The 20,401-nt window shown below is 47.4% G+C and overlaps 3 protein-coding genes across 3 annotated transcripts in view; 2 read left to right on the forward strand and 1 right to left on the reverse strand.

Annotated features, from left to right (window-relative positions):
* LOC125949769 (26S proteasome non-ATPase regulatory subunit 8) overlaps positions 1–20,401 on the forward strand; it is a 594,091-nt gene that overhangs the window by 296,451 nt on the left and 277,239 nt on the right. The gene's annotated exons all lie outside the window — the stretch shown is intronic.
* The window catches only part of LOC125959169 (uncharacterized), a 112,335-nt gene that overhangs the window by 18,456 nt on the left and 73,478 nt on the right, over positions 1–20,401 (forward strand). The window contains exons 3-4 of the mRNA XM_049691979.1: positions 1,849–2,066; positions 17,799–17,934. Coding sequence (XP_049547936.1) covers positions 1,849–2,066; positions 17,799–17,934 — 354 coding nt within the window. The remainder of the gene's footprint in view (positions 1–1,848; positions 2,067–17,798; positions 17,935–20,401) is intronic.
* Positions 12,985–16,303, reverse strand: LOC125949738 (alkaline phosphatase, tissue-nonspecific isozyme-like). The gene is made up of 3 exons (XM_049677056.1): positions 15,425–16,303; positions 15,113–15,293; positions 12,985–13,613 (listed from the first exon to the last, which is right to left on the reverse strand). The coding sequence occupies exons 1-3, from the start codon at positions 16,301–16,303 to the stop codon at positions 12,985–12,987; spliced, it is 1,689 nt and encodes a 562-aa protein (XP_049533013.1).

Consider the following 20,401-nt stretch of genomic DNA (forward strand, 5'->3'; position numbering starts at 1 on the left):
TATTCTTCTTGGAAGTAACGGACGGCTGCAGGATCCAACTCCAACATCCTAACCCAACTATGGCACTGCGATACGGCATATCCAGCATAATACATGACGACAGCTGGGACGCAATTTGTGAAACACATGTCCGTATGTTCCGAGAACGACGGTCTGGTTGAATAAAAAGGAACATTGTTGCAGCTTCATGAAGGTAGCGATGATAGAGTCATGGCTTGCTTATGGTATTATGAAAGTTGAAGAATTTCTCTACAAAAAGAAGAACCACAAATACTGAACGAATGATGCTAGATAACTAAATTCGATGAGCCAACGAGCCTTTTATTTTTAACTGACATATAATTGCAATAAATGATGCTTTCAAGAGGTATGCATACAGAACAGCGATGTTTGCTTCCTTTAATTCCAGAAAAAACTAAAATTCCTGCGAAAAAGATTCATGAAATTACCGCAAGCAGTTAACGAATTATTTAAAACAATATTTTCAATAGCCCTTTATTTCCTTTTCGTATATTTGGTCTTTCATAGTTATACATTTAGATATGACAGATCTGTTTTCGTTCTACACACTGAACGGTTCCTTATTACAAAAAGATACTTTAAAAACAGTCTTGAGCAGTCAGAGATCAAATAGAAGGTACGGTCCACTGTGCGCAGTTTAGTTCCTAATTTGGTGTAGCCAATCCAATAACACTATTCGAACAATTACGATTGACGTAGACTGTCGTTGGATACGGAATACACTTCGGTGAAACATCCCGCGCAATGTAATTCCTCGCCAGGAGTCGTATCGCTAGAGAGAGAGAGAGAGCAGTAAAAAGCAATTATCGCCGTTTGCAGTTTGCATTATTTGATGCAATCTGCTCAGCGTAATTCAATTCTTCTTCCTCAACAAATCCTTTCAATCAAACCCATCAAACGACACGGCTCGGGTGCTGGCCATGGCTGCCATTTCAGCCGCTCCGATCCGCGTTGGCAGAGAGATAAGCGCCGGGAATCAATTCACGTCGGCAGAACGGAAATGCTTCCCGGGTGCCAGAAGTCACGCGGTGGGGAGCGCGGTTATGGCCTTCCAGCGTGACGCACGCTCGTGCTCGGTTCGCTCGGGCTGGTGATGATCCGTTCAATTCTTCAACTCCATCGAGACCGGAAAAGCGAATGGAAGGGGGGGTGCGCGCGAATGGAGAAGGAAGAGGAGAAGGAGCAGGAGCAGAAGCAGAAAGGGAATCAAAGTGAACTCTCGTTGGAAAATAAAGAAATCAGATTTCAACGGCATCCTGGCGCTTTGGGTGGCGTGGTGGCGGTGGTAAAAGTGATGAAATCCGATAAACTTCTTGTCAATAGGCCCCTTTCAGATCCGTCGATTCGACAGAAACGAAACGAAACGCTCCGAACGGAACGGCTCCCTTTTGGAGAAGATTTCGGGCGATTGGTGCTTGCGAGGTTTTCGGTGGAGTCAGCACGGCAACAGCACGATCCGTTTTCCGTCCATCCATCCGTTCCGTCGGTATGCCAGTGGTGTGACCGTGGCAAAGGATCAGAAGGCCATCACCATCAAGCAGCGTTACTTGCGTGGTGCTTTGCTGTGGTCGGTAAGATGCGAAGATGATCCCACGTAGTTGCCAGGAGGAGGAGGAGAGGATTTGTAAAAGATTGCGCGAGAATTAACGCTCTCCAAGCCGTGGTGGCCGTGGCGCTTGGGAATATAAATTTCAATTCCATCGCCAACCGATGATTTCCGTTCGATTTTCACTTCGTTTCGGTTGTTCGCTGGGGGAATTTCATCGTCCTCTCGACATCCTTCATTGATTCTACTATCTTTCTTTCCTTCCATTTTCTTTTTTGCAGCATCCGTGACCAGCAGCGGGCTACGGAATCTTTCGCTCTCCATCAAACCACCGTGGGTGCGGCGCGGTCAGGAGGCTCAACTACACTGCCAGTACGAGATGGAGGGGGCACCGCTCTATTCGGTCAAGTGGTATCGCGGAACGCTCGAGTTCTACCGGTACTCACCGTTCGAGAACCCACCGGCCAAGATCTTCCCGTTCACCGGCATCAAGGTGGATGTAAGTATGCGAACAAGCCGCGGCGAAATGGAAATCGTGAATTTCAATTGCGGATTCAGTATCCTGCTGCAGTTCGTTTCGGTGTAATTAATGTGATTTATGTAATGACCTTCCCGTTTGAAGTGGCCTTACGACTACGATCCAACAATTAAGCATGTAAAATGGAAGGACTGAACGCTGAACAGAACGAAAGGTTCGAAAGTGGACGATGAAAGGATGTACCTTTGAACGAAGCTCATGGTGTAATTTTATTCTCTTTCTTCTTTGCACTAGCTTAAGAATCCTAACTTATACTAGTACAATGCACTGGTAATTAATTGGTAGTTCTGGCAATCAACAGTCGATATAACGAAACGCGAAAGTACACCTTAAAAGAAACATGGTGAACTGCAACATGCAGTTTCAATAATAATGATTAGATAGCATACTTTATTAGCTATCAGTTTTCTTCTAACTATATTTAAGAAAAGATTGCTACATTAATATTATGTGACAAAATGATTCAGGTAGACTAGTTCATTTTACAAAAGATATTAAAATATCATCGGGGTCAATAAAAAGAAATTAAGGATTACGTCATAGCGTCTTGGTGCCATAAAATTAAATATGCCTTTGAATGGTACAGTTCTACACTAAACGAAGAATTCATGCTCTTGTGAATGCTCTAGTGAATGAATCTTGTGTGTGGATATTCTAAAATGATTAGTTTGCTAAAAATAGTTAGCGTATTATATTTTTTTTTGAAAAACCATAAAAGCTCTGTGCTGATTCATTTGATAGTTTTTTTTTCTAATATTACAAAAAAAAACATTAACATTCCCCCTGCTAGTTTAATCCAAAAGATGTTGTTTTATTTCTAAATATTCCTCTTCGTTCTAAAGGAGATGAATGATGCTTCCACAACTGCTTTTAATAATGTTTCGCCACACCATCATGCACTCCGCATTATAAAGTGTATGTTCGTGTAACGCAAATTATACGCCCATGCACATCTGCTTTCCACGCTCGCCTCCACACCAACACACCCCAAGGGCGTCTAAAGAGAGAATACCATCTTTCCGGCCCATAAACTAATTATTAAAGGGCCAACATCGGGGTGACAAAGGCATTCACACGCGCACACACGCACGAGCCGCCGCTAAAATTTCGTGAACATATTTATCATTGAAACGGCCGCGGCTCAGCTCATAACGCAGCCACTTTATTACTTTTCCAATTGAAATGGCATTTTCGCCGGATTAAGTGTCCCATCTCCTGTCTCGTGAGGCACAAGAGCACCCGTGACATTTGCATTATGATTTGATGATGAAGCCACTGAGGATGAAAGTGCGCCCTCCTCGAGCGCGGTGCGCCATCAGCGTTATCATTAACGTCATTTCGCGCCATCGCGTTAACAGACGACAGCAGATGTCGTTCCGAACGGGACCCGGCCCCATCACACCTTAGACGACCGGGTGCAAAGGACTACCCGATCACTGCTTCGACACTGGTTTCCGAACTTTTCGCGTGTGTGTGTGTGTGTGTGTGTGTGCGAAAAGCTGAGGCTACTGGTGCTTCTGTGCCGGCCGGCCACGAAGCAATTAAATGCTGAAAGTGAGCAGTAATGGTACTGCCACTGCTAACGCGTTCACTCTTCATACCAGCAGCAGGCAAGAGGGGCGTACTTGCGGACGGGGCTGTGTTTGAGTTGTTTTCACTTCATTTTCCGTCGATGGCACCATTGAAGAGGCATGCAATGAGCCAGCTCCTTTCATTGCTTACGGCCACTCGACGGCCAACGCTCCCCACCTTTGCAGCATAATCTTGACTGGCTGGATTTCCGGTTTCCCCTTTCTTCGTTCGTCCACATTCGGAACCGGGGACCGTTTGAGCGAAACGTACGTCGTTGGCGAGACGAAGCAACGGATGGACGGTGCTTAATAAAAGTGATTTTCTTTTCAAACGAGATAAGATAAAACGACTGGCGCAATGGCCAGACACACATACACACACACACACACACACACACACACACACACACACCAGCATGCGGTATAGCAGGCATCGTGTGAGCTTATGTGCTAACCACCCTGGAACACCCTCCCGGCAGGACCAGCCGCGGAGCAGATCAGCCAAGTGTACATTCAACCAGACATTTGAGAGGTGACAGCAAACTGCTGCTGCTGTTGTTGCTGCTGTTGCTGTTGCTGCTTGAATGGCGATTCTGGCACTGACTGAGCCTTTTGCCCCCCCGCTTCTCAGAGGCTGTATCGTCTGCTCACAGGAGTCACCAGGAGGGTTGTGTTTGTGTTATTTTCTAAAAGACTGCCAGGAGAGCGACTATTTATCTTGAACAATGGCGATTATTCCACCCTTATGCATTGTCTCCTCTCCCTTCTCCGGGACGTTTGGTCAAGGGGAAAACGGGAGATCTCTGAGACATCTGCCACACAGACAGACACAGCCATAAAGGCCATTGACGGTGACGTAGTCGTCGTTCCGTGATCACTGCTTTGATGTGGGATGCCACACTGGGTCAGGTTAGGTGGTGTATTGTGCTTTATCTCTTCGGTGAAGATGCTTCGCCTCCTCAAGAAAGTCGACTTAAAGCGCTAGTTCCGCTAACGAAGTGGCTTCCTCTCTGCACGGCTACGGTTTGCCTTGACATTTGTCAATAGACGTCCCTGCGTCCTTCTGTCTGTTTGTTTGAGTTGCAATGACCCTTCATTACGGAAACTCCTGGGGCCATTTCCATTGTTCGCTCAACTGGGTGCCCACTGGGTTCAACCCATTTCTGTATTGTGGTATTCTATACAATGCTAGAGTCATTCACGCATACGCATTTTGGTCGCCAGTTAGCTCAAGCGAGCCGTTATGAGCAGATAATAGACAACACAAACCGTACTTTGGATGAAAGAAATCCTCTAACGAGCATCTTGAGTAACCATGGGCATAAAGATGCACAGCTAGACAAAAAAAATTAAAAGAAAACTGATGAGACACTTGTCAAAGCATCACCTATATTCGTTTCCACGGCATGAACCGTATGAATCACTCGCTCAACATTTTTTAAACAAAAAAAAACCCTTAAAATCCATATCCTCGACTTCGTTTTAAGCTTCAAACAAAACAACACAACTGAATTATGAGAGCCCCGAGACTCCAGAGAGACGATTGACGTTGGTTTGACATGAAACGGGGAGTGGTGTTAAAAGAGCAAAGAAAGCAAGTCATATAACACTGACATGACGCTTTAAGTGTCACCCTTGCCAGAGGCGTCCACCACTCCCAGCGGCGCTTGTACATCCCGCGGGTTGGCCGGGGCCGATGTTTGTAGTACATTGTAAGCCCTTCAGCAAACGACGCCTTTATCTTTTGTCGTTTCACCACCACCACCACCACTTCACTCTCCGCGCCACATACGCTTGTGCCGGGGAAGGCGTAACAAGGCACATCCTCGGAGTGAACCATACTCCGCTCCGGCATGGAAGATAAAATGTATGTTGCCCCCTGCGTATGACGTTAATTAGTTTATATTTCACGCTACCGATGGGTTGCGGTTGCTACCATGCCGATGCTAGTCCCTCGAAATCCTTGTGCCCTTGGCCCCCCCTTTACGCGTGTATACGATGGGATCCTCGACAAAGAAATGGCCCAAAAAGCTCGTGGCAGCGATAAGAGCGAACCACTTTCTTCGAAAACACCAGAACGCAGACACCTTCGGAGAAGTGTTGCCAGAATTTATGTCCCAGCGACTGTCAGAAAAAGGTCAACTAAATCAACACGCTACCTTCCACGGACTGCGACCGGCGAACGACACACGCCACATTTTGGGACGAGGACCCGATGGAAGATTGACTGACTTTGACTGATAATGGGCGATTACGGCGGGACTACGGTTTGGGAACCTCGTCACTGGTCCGTCCTGGTCCTGGTTGCTGATGATGATCCGGATCGGTTATGAAGCGGTACCGGCTCGCTAGTTACCGGAATACCGAAACGGGTTCCCGAGTACTCCGAAAGGGTTTTTTGATTTTTGATCAAAGGTCCGTCTCGTTGCCTTCGACACGCTGCTGCTGCTGCTGCTACTGCTTCGGGGTTGGGATCCTCACGAAACCGGTTAATATTCCCCCAATTTGTCAACATGGACCGTGCTTGTGATGGCGGTGATGTTTTCATCCAGTCCCGGAGTGGCTGCTGACATGCTGTATGGACAACACCATCATCAGCAGGATACCACATCAGTTTACTAGTGAACATATTGATCCCTTTTCGTTCCGGTCGTAGCGCTATTGAAGGGTCCTGTCGATAGTGTTATTGCCTTACGGGTGTACCTCCCGGAGTGAAAGTATTTATTTTTTGCATTCAAAGGTAAATAGCTCTGCTCTATGGATCGACAAGAGCTCTAGGGACCTGTTAATAAATAGTTTTCGCTGGAACATGTTTCAATTTTCGTCAACAAAATATGTCAAAACAAGTATGCTAATCCTGAGAAACTTTTCCCTTACGACATTCGCATGTAAAGGATTCTAATTGCTCTACAACTTGTTATTTGAGATACTTCAAGAGAGCATCAAGTCATTTCCTTTGATTGAAATCACGTCAAGCAACGAGCTGCTTATCAGTATCTATTTCATTCAATACGTTTCAAATGATGACGCCATTTGAGCTTCTTAATCTCATCATCTCTTATTTTTTTAGCGTCTTTCAGCCTCTCTAACGGTAGCTACCTTCCATAGAAATCACTTCTACTTTAACTACTTCTTAAAGCTGACCTTGAGTGGATTGTCCTAGGTCACATTTGATTATGTGATATCCACTTCTAAATAATGAATTGGTCTGCTAAATGGTTCGTGTCCTCCCACAGCAACAGCACTAGCACACCGACGACGACAATCACTTCATTTGTGGCAATCCCGGGCCAGCTTAAACTTAAATTTCCCAACACCTAATTGGACTGCCAGCAAGTCCCCTGATGCCTTTCGCAGAGCAGAGCAGTTCACTCTTGCCTTCGGTACAACCTCTGTACCGTCTCCCTCACTGCACTGTTGTTATGGTACCACGACTGGGATTATCTGGCGCAACCACAAATGGACGCGGTTTTACACGATTTCTTCCACTGCGAAGCAGGACCGAAGGGTAAATGCTCAATTACCTAGATCTCTGGCATCTGGTCACAACTGGACGTCTGACACCGAGAGTGACCGACCGACCCTCGCAACGCCTTCCAGCACCGCTGTCGAGTCTCGGTGCCGGTCGTCCCGGCATGGTATCCCGAAGGCAAAAGCTTATTGTCGTCGTGCCCTACCACCACCCGCGCGGACCAAGGATTGTCATAAAGAATTAACCATAACAATTACATTTAATATCATCCTCGTACACTCACAACGGCCAAGCACCAGCACTCGACTCGACTCGACTCGACTTCGGCCACCATTTACTACAGTCGGTGCAGTGCTCGACAACGCCAACGTGGATACTGGCTACTGACTCTCGACTCGCAGCGGCGCGGGAATAAAAACCGGTCGGTATAATCACGTGACCATTAGCCGACAAAACAAACACCACTCCCGAGGTGGTGGTGGTGGTGCCCACCCAGGACACTTCTTCTCCTACTCCGTGATCCTTGTGTGTGTGTGTGTGTGTGAGCGAGTGAGTGTTTCGCTTAAGCGTTCAACATCCGGCCGCCATCCCCTTTGGATGCGGAGTTGCGAGTGGAAATTCGTTTGCTCCTTTGGTGATGGGTTGCCGCGGTTGGCCGGTAAAGGCTATCAGCCGTCGTTGATGATGGTCGGGTGACTTGTCGGGGTATTAGTTGGTGCGACGATTGGTGCTGATGGTGCTGAACGCACGGGGCGTCAAGATATAATGAGCGGCCAGTGCCGGTCCATCCGTCGATACTCGCTACCGACTGTTAGTTGTGGCCATTCGCTTCCGTTCCCTTCCGTGCTCACTACTAACCTCTGTCTGTGTGTGTGTGCAGTGAGTGGTAATTTTGAAAGTGACGTGCAACCGACGCCAGTCACACAGCCTCCTAATGAGCTCCTAATTAATCAACCAAACCAAACGTCAAACGTCTTGAACACACCATCTGTGGCCGCCCGGCCACCGTTCGGATGAACGATTCACATGAACGTGTTGCCGGGGCAACCATCGAAGCTGGCCCGAGAAACCCGGTGCACCCGGTGCGCGGTTCATCAGTATTTCAACAAAACTATTAATTCCACTCGGTCGAGCGCATTACACATTTCACCGCTCTCTGGTCTCGCCAGTCACTACCATCAATCGATGGTGGTATCTAGCTGCAGACCATCTCATTATCAGGAATCGAGAAATCATCCAACGATTCACGTCGTCGTCTCGTCGTACACCACAGGACCGCATCGTACCGGTTCCCCGGAACCGCGAAGGTACCCGTGAACGCATTTCTTGGAGTAAATCTATAGTATTACCGGTGAACCGAGAATCAATTTGCATATCTAATCAGTAGTAGCTAGCATCGGCATCGGTCGGCCTACGCCGGTACGTCACGCCAGGGGTCGGCCAGAGGTGACAGATGCTCGACAGCGGGAAGACAATAGCTCGAATATCCCGGGCATCGGCATCCATTCTTGCGTTGGTCAAGAAGAGATTCCACAAAACGTTTCGGAAAGTCGGTCGTCGGTGATGAAGGGGGCCCAGGGATGACGCTTTAAATTAATCCACCGTCGAACGTCTTCCGGCGGTTCCGTGGGTTGATTGGGCAGGACGTCTCCGGAGGACAGCATGATCGATAAGCCCGTACCGATAGACGATTCCGAAGCGATGGGTTCCGGTTCACACAGCCGGACCCGTAGTGTTTGACCTCGGGTCTTCTGTAAATAGTAGTAGTGTGCGGTGCAGAAACGTTCAACTTCTGCCGGACAATGCCAGTCTGTCCCTGCTGTTCGTGGTCGTTCTGTGCCTGCGGATGGATCCGAAGGGGAGAGTGAATCGGTTGAGGGGTTATTTTATGTGCGCGGTTATTCCATTACACGTCTGATCAAAGGCTTGATTTCAATTTCATTTCTATTTGCATAATCGTGGCCGCCGTGTCCCCTCACGAGTTGTGGAGTTGGACGCGCTCGCTTTGCCCACCCACAAACCCACCGACATATTGTGCCTGAAATCGTCCAATGTCTGCTGGCCATGGTTAGAATATCGATGGAATTCGAATCTCTCGTGGCGATGGTATCGATGGTGGGCGAGATTGCGAGATTGAAGAAATGCGAGAATTCATGCGAGAATGCAGTTCAATTAAATGGAAATTCTTATCAACGCTCGACGGGTTCTGCTCGGCTGTGTGGTGCTCATGTCTCGACCCCCGCGTTGCGTGTTTTTTTTCTGCCCATAGTCCGGTGGACGCATTTCGGATTCTTTTATGACACGGAACCACGCCTTTCCGGGTATGCCCCAATGTCTTTGATCTATTGATATCAGCGCGGGGGGCGAAGTATTCATCGTACTGTATTTGTGTAACATGAATGGAATTCATTAGATCAGATCGCGCCGCCTAACATTCAAATGGAAATGCTTCGAAGCATGTTTGTTGAACATTCCATTGGCATCGTTTGATGCCATTGAAGGAAAATTTAATAATAGAAGAATACTCAATATACTCTACCTAAAGATAGTAAAGCTAAAAGAAAGCATCGTAATGAGTGTCCAAGTCTCTTCTCGTTAAAGAAACTGTCGAGAAAATGTTGGATGCAACTCGAGAGTTCTTACAATACTTGAGCACAATTAGTATCTTAAGTACATACCGATGCTTTTTGAAACAAGGACATGAAAAAAAAGAAAATTCATTGACACGGAAACCATTGTACTACTCGCTCATAATTCATCCCCCGGCAGAAACTTAGTGCCATCGTGGAACCTCTAGTAATTGACTTCTTTCTTGATTGTTCACCGTCACCCTCGAACGCTGGTGCAGATGGACGGAAATCGTGATTTTCGGTCAGCATGTCCGGAGCATCTCGCTTGACGCATTAGCCACCGCCCCAGTTTCCGGTCGCCCGATTGGAAAAGAAAGCAAAATTTTAATTACACGAAATGAAATCATCAGCTACACGCAGGGCGATGATCGCGAAGGCCCCTGCAAAGGGCAAGGACGAAGAAGCGAACAAGCGAACAACGTCAGCCTCCAGCATCCGTCGACCGAACGTCGACCGACAGTCAAAAGGGGCCAGAAGAAATCCATCGTTCGTTCGAGTTAACCGAGACAACCGAGTAATGCTCGGCAAAAAACCCGGGCGTCCGAACCGGGATCAGAGAATCATTCGCGGGTCGCGATAGGCATCACTTTTTGCGCCCAACGGTTCCTTTCGCGGATCCGTTGACTTGGCCTGTTTGCTGCTGGACGAACGGAGCACCAAAAACCGAAAGGGCTCACTGGACGCCGTCGATGGCTTTATTTTAATTAAGATCATTAATTATGATTTTTAATATCAAACTTGGCATGCTGCGACCGACCGAGTACCGTGGGTGGTGGTGCAGCAACGGGCTGAATAAATTTAGCTGACTGCCGGGCGGTCGGACGGCTACAGGAGCGGGGAGTTTTCTTGTCTTGTCGCTCGGTGATCCCGGGAGCGATGAGTTTGCGTGTAGAACGAAACTTCAATATCCGACGGACGGACGACCGGTGTGAGGCGCGTCCGGTGGTAGAACGGTGCGTCTTTGGCGAGTTGTTTGAGTGAAAGTAATTGATCCTTCGAGGCAAAGGCAGCCATCACTTTATTCTCCTTCTCCAGGCTGAGCATGGGCGATAAGAGAGCTGGAGCTGGACGTCCATGACCTGACGTTTCTTGATTGGAAGTGAAAGGATTAAACTCAAGTTTGACAATAAGATTGGCACGGTGAGGCGTGAAAAATGAGATCACTCGGCTGTACGGGCACCGTGCTTAACATTAATGATAATATGCTTAACAATGTGTACCCCTTCCTTTTCGTTGATTCGGCTCGTGCTATCACCGAAAGCATTACCGGGGCCTGAGCCGCACGGGATCGAATAAAGTGTGTAATTTGTTTGTCTTTAGCTTTGGGTTCATTCGCTTGTATTAGGAGTACATGGAAACGATGAGTTTACAGGTTTTCAAGATGGTTAACAGCAATGTAATGTTATTGAAATTTCAGTATCGGATTAGATTTTATAGTTCAATTTTAATATGATATCGGCAGTGTAGTGATAACTGCACCACGTTAGACCAACAATGGATAGTATTTAGGTTCCATCAAAGTCGCTTATATATTGAGAAGTTGATATATTTCTTCCATTTATTTGATTGGAGTATCATGAAGATTATGAATCCCAACATATTTCTCAAATTCACTACATGAATTATGTTTTTTTAAATTATCCTTTTTTTAGTTTTTTCGCATAGTTACTGAGTTGAGTAAACAACTGCTTATGATTGTTGATAAGCATCAACGTCACCAAGGAGATGCAAAATCTAATTTCCAATTTAAAACTTAAACGTGCAACCCACTTCGGCTAGAATGTTCGGTTAATATCTTGAAAAAAAAAACAAAAATATTTCTCAAGGTTGGGGTAGATAAAACATCATGTGATGACAAAATGATACAATAATTTTTATGGGGCCATTTTATGCAAAAACGATAAATTAATTCATAGCTCACCCATTAGCGATGACCTCTTCTATTTCAATGTATAATCCAAATGAATGTCGGTGCAAATTGATGATGTTGTATAAACAACAAACAAGGCTCCCATTAATCACATCGTGTGTAAACTTGCTCCGTTTTGCATTATACCTCACCATGAATGGTGTGTAATTCATTTCACACCCAACAACCGCACCGAGCTAGTGAATGGTCCACAGAACCATCATGCATCATCCACCAACCGGTGGAAGCTACTGGAAATCGTAAATCAATTTCTTAAATCAACCTCACTGAACCACGCACTCTCCGTTCCGTTCCATCCATTCCCTTTCCCTCGCTGCGACGCTCCATCCCTGCCTGGACCTCAGCCGGACCCAGGGTCGGAACACGTGTGCCACGTGCTGTCCGTCACCGGAAACCGCTCGAATGCTGGATCAAATCAGTTACAGCCAAGCAATCTGCACGTATCACAGTCCTCTCACTGCCGTATTTGGAGGAAAACTTTTTGACAAGCGGAATGATGAATAGCGAGGCGCTGTGCGGACGATGAGTGGGTTTTTGGGTGGCGTGTTAGCTAGCTGGCTGGCAAGCTAGCCAAACCATTAAAGGCACTGACCACCATTTGAAGCCATTTGGTCGTAGCGAGTGAGTTTTCGGGGGGAGGGGTTGCGTTGCGAATCGCGAACCGATTGATTGCCGCCAAGGCGATGACGGTACTTCATAAGAGGATTACAATTTCCCACAGGGAATGTGAAGTGCCAAATCATCACCACTCGGCCAGTGGCGTCGATCTCTCCCACTCTCCCGACGCTTACCTACCGTGCGCACTCCTCCTAGTAACTCCCTTAACGGGCCCAAAAAGGGTGGAAAAATTGCCAAACTTTTGCGCCGGGTGAAGCGAAAGTTTTTGATTAATTGCGGTATACTGGGAACGGTGTGATCGACGATGGATTGCTTGTTGGAGGGTGTGTAAACGAGGGAGAAATCGACATCTATAGTCCATTGGTCCATCAGCTTGTTGCGGTTGCTGCGTGCTCGCTTGGAAGTCGAGAAGAGTAGCTCGCCTGCTATGTTGAAAATATGATGCTCCAGGAGCAAATCCTTAAATATCGAATTGTTTATCAGCTTCAGACCATTTTGAAGAGGAAATCACTCGAAGTATAAACAGTTACTCCATTTGCATACGCATACGGTTTCGCTTATCGTTTATTGGTTTTTGGGGGGGGGGGGTTGTTAATTTTGCTCACACTTTTTTGTTTTTCGCTCACCAACTCGAAGGTCCCGACATGGTCAATATTTGCTAACCGACACCACGCCAGACAAGGAACAACGAAGATAGCATCAGCGCTATCCAGCAGCATCCGGTGGTGGTCGACGCTGCACCACGAATCCGCTCCCGGCAAGCCTCCGATCGCTCGAACTCTTCCGGTCCCAGACAGGCCGCGTACAGCAGCCCATGGCCGATGACGTGCTGCTCGTACAATCCGCTGAAAAGGTGCGACCAGGGACCGCGCGCAAACACGGCCACATCGTCGCCACCGTGCGTCTCGTCCTCGTACGGTACGGCGGCCGGAAACGTGAAGGTCGGCTCGTGATGGCGGTCAACCATGTCGGCCGGATTGCGCCGTCCGCCCGTCTCGTAGAAGTGATCGAAGTAGCTCATGCCGTTCGCGTACGTCAGCGTGAAGAAGGGCATCCGGTCGAGGCGCGAGAAGTCACCGGTCGAAAGGATATCATTCCCTCGCACCGGATATCCACCGATGGTGAGTGTGTGCGAGTGGTCGGCCGTTACCAGCATCAGCGTTTCCTGCTGGTCTCCGCCGGTCTCCATCAACGAGATCGCCTGCTCGACGGCCCGGTGCAACTCCACCGTTTCGTCTAGTGCTAACCGGGCCAGGTTAGCGTGGTGTGCGTGATCGATCGTGCCTCCTGTTAAAACCCGGAATATCGAATCCGAAAGCAGGGAAAATCAAAATGACGGATGAATTGTCGGTGTCGAGGTGGTTCGGCTGCTAAAACAATTCCCTTTCCATAGACCGCAACCGTGCGGGGAGGGGGTTTCGGCACTTGCTGGGCGGTTCACCGTACACCGTACACCGGCCACGACGGAGAGGACACATTCTCGTATGGAAATTTGAAAAATTGAATCCCCACCACGAATGGTGCGTTCTTCGCTTTCCACCGCATGGTGGCATCAATCACGTCAATCGAAATCGTTCGCTCGAACCCGGCGTACGGATTGCGTGCGTCTTTTGTTCTTGTGCTCGAATGCTCGATCTCTTTTTCATGCCGGATCCTAATGTCCTCTGGGACGTGCTGCCCATTTTTCGGAAGTCGACAATAACCGACCGATTCAACGCGAACGGTTAGTGCTCGCCAGACAGGACATCCGCTTTCGATTGCCGACACAAAAAGGGGACATCGGGGGATGAAAAATGATTTGCGAGAAATCTCTACCAGCTTCATCGTCACACTGGAAGATTGGTTCGTGTTGAAGATGCTTTGGAGCATGCTTTTTATCGTCGGGATATCGTACGACCTGACGGCAGGTCAGACAGTCAAGATATCTCACTCAAAACTCAAAATTGAGATTTATTGCTGGATTCGCCTGCTGGCACACTTTCGCTTGTTCATATGTAGTAATTGGGCTCAATGATAAGGAGTTCGCCAAAGTATACGAAAACATAGTGTAAATAAGTGTGTTCCTTATTTGAAATCGAGAATAGTAGAGTACAAGCGGTCAAAATATAACCTAGAACGTTACATAATACGGATCTATTATGTTTCTGGAAAGATGTTAAGCTGGGATCGGCTCAGTAAAAAGTAGCTTCAATGAAGTTAAAAGAACTACTCAACAGGGATACCAGAGATGAATGCTAAATTTGCTCGTATCTTTCTCGTTGTCGTTCTCTTCTGGTACGTAAGTAGATTAGACACAATATTTGAGGCTGCAAACGAAGTCCATATCGAATCAGAGAAATCACTTTTCATTGCCTAGAAACACTCATTACTCTGACTTTTTCGTCAAAACTAATGCTATAAAATTCTTACCAGCTCATTTCTCTCGAATATTAAACGTAGCCAGAAATCTGATTGACTATATACTTTAGAAATTATGGGAGAATATTAAAGTGGAATTTAGTAAGTTGCCCATATTAATACCACTTAAGAACGAGTTCCCAAACTGTGTGTTTCATAGCAAAATCCATCAGCTTATTCATGCTCCGGGCGATTATGTCATTTGCTTGCATAAGCTTCTCAGCAAACGAAGACCTCCCCACAAAGGACCCCTTTTGCTGATGAGCAAATGCATTAGAGATTAAACGAAACTCTTTGCCAGCAGCACTTTCTGAGCTTCCTTGAGTCCTTCGCTCACTGAATGACGATCGCACCCCGTCGTTCCCTCGTCCCGAAAGACAAACACTCACCCTCGACCAGCAGCACAAATCCACGGTCATTGCGTTTGAGCAATTGCAGCGCACTCGCCGTCATCTCGGCCAACGAGGGTTCACGGGACTGATCCGCCAGCAAATGATAAGACATGTGGTTAGCGCGGAACAGACCGAACAACCGATCCACCTGCCCGGCATCAATGGCAGCCAGGCCAGCCTATCGAAAAGGGAAGCGAAACCGGAACCGGACGCCCGAAATGAGCATAATTGGGTCGTCGTCGTCGTTGTCGTCGTGGTCGTCGTCCCCAAAAAGGGTCGAGACACGCTGCTTATCCGTTGCTCGCTTACCCTATCGTGCACAAATCGTGCCCGCAGCTGCCGTTCGGCCATCGCGCTAATCCACTCATCGACAAGATTCCGTCCGTCCTGCCGCCGGCCCGCCTCACCGTTGCCATCGACCGTACCGGCGGGATAGAAGTGTCTCGATCCACCACCGAGCGCCACGGTTAAGTTCTGACCGACCGCACCATGTACGAGCTGGTAGGCGATATCCTGGCACCCACCGCCGGTGGCCGGAAGCTCGGTGTCATCCTCCCAGTAGCGGGCACCGGCCGCAGCGTACGCGACCGCCGGCGTAGCGTGGGTGATGCGTGTGTTCGTGACGATACCGGTCGAGCGACCGTCCTGCTGGGCGTACGCCAGTATCGACGTCAAGCGGTTTGACTCCAGCAGACTGAGCGGACAGTTGTGCAGTGGAACGTGGCCACTGACCCCGATTGTGCCGTAATTGTTCTTCACGCCCATCAGTATGGCGGCCGCGGTGCACGCCGAATCCGAAACCTGATAGTTGATGCAGTACGTCTTGGCCAGTCCCGTGTGCGGGAAGCGCTCGAAGGAGAGCTCCTGCTCTTCGCCACCCATGTAGACGCGCGTTGCGGCCAACGTCGGTATCGACAGACCGTCACCGATGAAGATAATGACGTTCTTGGCCACGCGAAGGTTCAGGTCACTACCGTGGGCTATCTGCTGCCGCAGGCGATTCTGTCCCGTCGCTAGCCAGTACTCGCGATCCTTCTCGTGCGTCGGCCCGGTCGGTGGTACCCAGTTCGGGTCGTCCATCGGGTGCGTCGGTTCCGGCGGTACCTCCGTCACGATCGTTGGCGCAAGGTTCCGTGGCAAACCGTGCACCGCAAGGCAAATGGCAAACAGTACACAAATTAGCTTCATTATTTCAGGCACGCACGCTCGGCGTCCGCTGTTTAACTGGCGCAGACGGGCCCGCAGACTAGCTGCGATAGCGCCTCCTCGCCTAATGCGCCTCGGCAACTCATTAGGCCGTTGAGCGGTGGTTGCCTCAACCCATCACCGTTGGCTAACACTGATAAACAAGATATCGCACCGATGCAGCACCATTATCGATGTTGTTCAATCGGTGACCGACGACTGATTCGTGGCACGTGTCGACAGTAACGTAGCGAAGGGTGTGTGTTAACGAACATTGTGTAAAAAACATATTTATCTATTCGGTGCGCGGTCGCCACCCTTTTTCCATTTGAATGTTCAATTATTCTTTTGTATTTTTAATCCAATAAAATAAATTTGAATCCTTTTTAGAATTGGGGATCACACTAGTTTTTGTAGGAAAAGATCATATTTATTTTATACACTTCAAATACATTAGCAAATAATTATGCCCCTGTCACAATACTGAAGGTTAAATTAAGGGGGGGCTTCGGTATTTTATTTTAATTCTTCGCATTTACATTTTACATTTTTTTATGATTGCTTATCTGTTCAAGATTATTGTGTAAAACTTTGGGATCAATCGAGGCAAAACTGACAAAGATATTGATTTTTGAAAAACAGAGTTTCATACAAGGCTCAACGCATCTCACAACTTTGAATCGCGATTCCCAAAACCTGCGTTTTCAAAGTCGGTGCCCATCGTAGCATAAAAACTACTGGACCGATCGATTTGAAATTTTGAACATATAATCTCCACACTATTTGCCAGGTAGCCCCAACGAGATTTTATAAAAATTGTTGATACTTTTTTTTAAATAATTGTTTTGATTATGTAAAGTGCCGTTTTTTGATGCAATATCGAAAAAAGCATCACTTTTTCAACTTTAAAAATCTACCAAAAATCTAAAAATAGGAAATTTAACAAAAACTCGACGGGCCAACTTGGATAAACTTATAATCTAACAAAAGAATAGTCGTTTGAATATTTCTGATGACCCAGCACGTAGCTACGAGGGGCACCGCAAAAAGTACATTTTTGCAAACTTGCCTTTCTAGATAGAATGCCATGAACGTAGTTTTGATCAAATCTTCCCCAAAATAGAACCGAATAGTCTTGAAAAGTTGTAGATTAATATGAGATTATTTTGAAAAATTAAAGTTGACTGGTTTCTTCATTAAAAAACGATAAAAATAAGGCCGTTTTTGACCTGAAATAACCAAAGCCCCCCCTTAAATTAATATGACAAAAAAAGTTACACAACAAAGGTGTTCCGAACAAGTTTCATTTGATGAAATCGTGAAAGGCATTCGGCGTTTCAAGTTCTGACCATTTCGTCACGAATGCCGTGCCACTGTCCATCGAGTGCATTCAAGTCTTAAAAATAAAAATAGAATAATGAAAGCACCTCTCTTAGTTGCACAATAAGTTGCAATTGATAAACGAAGTTTCTATCTCTCCTCCCCCTTCATATTCCAGATGACGGTCTCCAATGCAACACACGTTACGCTGCGCAACGTTGGCTTCAACCTGTCCGGGAACTTCACCTGCGAGGTCACAGCCGATGCACCCTCGTTCTACACCGGCGTGGCAACGAACGTGCTGACGGTCGTGGGTAAGTGTATCCGCACCGGACCGCCCCAGATTATCGACTTGCAAACCGGTAGCATCGATTTACATCGTGACTCATGGTGTGCGTTACTGATAACACCGAACGAAAGCCTTATCTGATTAATCCCTGATTGCTAGATAAAAAAATAATTTCCTGTCTATGTGTTGCATCAAATGCCGTTAATACACTGCTAGAGCGATACCGTAATTAACAAAGCGAAGCCATCGCCTAAATTTCATATGGCAATTCTATTCGATCTCTAAGAAATCATTTAAACATTCACTACATTTTATGTTTCACGTTTAAGAACCGCGTGGACTGCGTTCCGTTCCCTGGGATGAACTTTAGAAGATAGTTGTGTGGTTGTGCACGATTTCCGATTTCCTTCTGTCGGTGATTTGTGGGTTTTCACAACTTTAATTTTCTTGTTTCCTCTTCCACTGTCCACGGTCCTCTATCGACCGGATGATGCTGGCTAAGACGTCAATTTAAAACAAATACCAATAATTAGAAAGAACAAAAAACACACACACACTTTTCAACGAAGTAGATGAAAATAGGGAACAACTTTTAATTGCATTTTCGGTTCATTGCATTTTCCTTCGCCTTTGACCAGATGACCGTGGATGACCGAAGCGATAACTAAGGCTGAGCGTTTTTTATCGCTCCAGGATGAGGTTTGATTTTTCTTGCGGATAAAATATCGACAAAACCTTTGGATTTTCATCCCAAACATGAAAACCCATTAAGTACAAGATTCATCCACAAAATCCTAACCAAATGGCAGCAATGTAGCTAGCTATGCAGAGGAAGCACAACGAAACCGTGAGGCACCGTGAATTCTTATTAACATCACGCCACAGCATATGATTTCCCGTTTGTTGCGTTTGCTGGCTGTCTTCCTCGAGTCTTAATGTCCCATTTGCTTACTCGAGGGACTCGAAATAAACCATTAATTAATTTCCAGCACGCGCGCCCCAACGTCGTTCATCGTGCACGGAGCGGCCTGGGCATCGTTCCGGTCGTACATCAAATGGAATGGACTTGTCCAAAGGACACCGGGCACCGTACCTGCGCAGCATCAGCATGAGCAGCGATGCATTTTGAATTGCTGTTTGCTGTCTTCTCTTGTTTTTCTCCCCCCACCACCTCCTTTTTCTCCTTTCCTCGAGTCGTTCACAGTCGGTACATTAGCGCAAAGAAGTGGACGGAATGTAAGAAAAATTATTCCCCAAAAAGGATGGGAGGAGGGCGGGGGAGGGCTGGGCAGAGGATCGTACGGTTGTGACCAACCTTCTCTAACGATGTCACCAGAACGAGAGCAGCTTTCAAATGATCAACACGACGGCTGCACGGTTGGCGTTCATACTCAAGCATTCGGTTTCCTTCCTTTGGTTTCTTCCTCCGACGACGGTTCGACCTTGTGCTACGCGCTAACGAATGTAGTTTTGACTTCGACTCTGACTTCGCTTTGAAGGTAGCAGACTAGGTAGGGGCAACGCTTTTCCTGCTGCTGCTGCTGCTGCTCGGTAGCAAGAAACGGAAGTGACCTGGTAGGAGGACACAAAATGAAGTGCACTTCCTTTGCTTAATAAATTGCCTTCGTTTGGTTGAGTTTCGCCGTCGCCGTCGCCGTTGCCACCGTCAGGCACCGGCTACGAACTGCGGCTGCCATGCACAAGCGATCCACTTCCGTTGGATCAATTCCCTCGTTTACGTCTTACTAGGTCGGCGATGGCGAAGGCAAAAGGCGCCTTTCCAGCGATCAATTACGGGCTGGCAATGGCACGCCGCATGGCAAAGCGCCGCTCGAGAAAGGGGTGGAAACGCATCATTCATGAGATTCGTGTCCTCCGTTCACACGACCCCCTCCCGACTACCTTGCCTTGCGTGCCTCCGTTCAAAGGCAGGCACATATTTCATTCCGCCCGGCCACGGATTTCATTCGGGGGTTTGGTGCTGCTTTCGGTTTTGTGATTTGAAAGCATCCATTTTCCCGCTTCACCGGCGCAGCGCGTATACATAGAAAGAGGGTGAGAGAGAGAGAGAGAGAGACGCTGACAGGCTCGCGTGGACGACTTTGAATTCATCCCGTCTATCAAACCCCTTTTGCCTTTGCCGATGGCCACGAGCAGCAGCAGCAGCAGCAGCATCCTGATGATGGCCACCGGTACGAAATCGGTCCCGACGCAAATGTATTTTAAATCGTTCTCGTTAATTTATCAACAGCAGCATAATTTATCATTTTCTTCGCTCGCACCAACGGCCGGTGATGGGTTTTGCAGTAGCATGAGACACACTGCCTTACTGGGTTCATCTTCTAGGCGCGGTTCTCAGAAGGTCGATGCGCTCAAGTTGGTTCCAGACTAACATAAAAGGATAAAGCAACGAACGAGTGGAGAGAATACATCAGCCAACATTTCAATTACCATAGAGTTCGCTGTAGCTCCATGCGATTGCTAACTCAGCG

Source organism: Anopheles darlingi, chromosome 2 (genome assembly GCF_943734745.1).
Source record: "Anopheles darlingi chromosome 2, idAnoDarlMG_H_01, whole genome shotgun sequence".
Classification (NCBI taxonomy): domain Eukaryota; kingdom Metazoa; phylum Arthropoda; class Insecta; order Diptera; family Culicidae; genus Anopheles; species Anopheles darlingi.

Bases quoted from the DNA above. Each gene is read 5' to 3' on its own strand.
- LOC125949738 (XM_049677056.1), bottom strand. From the start codon at position 16,303: ATGAAGCTAATTTGTGTACTGTTTGCCATTTGCCTTGCGGTGCACGGT. The intron at 15,294-15,424 runs GTAAGCGAGCAA...CCTTTTCGATAG, and splicing joins CACGATTTGTGCACGATAGG to GCTGGCCTGGCTGCCATTGA. The intron at 13,614-15,112 runs GTGAGTGTTTGT...GGGTTTTAACAG, and splicing joins ATTTGTGCTGCTGGTCGAGG to GAGGCACGATCGATCACGCA.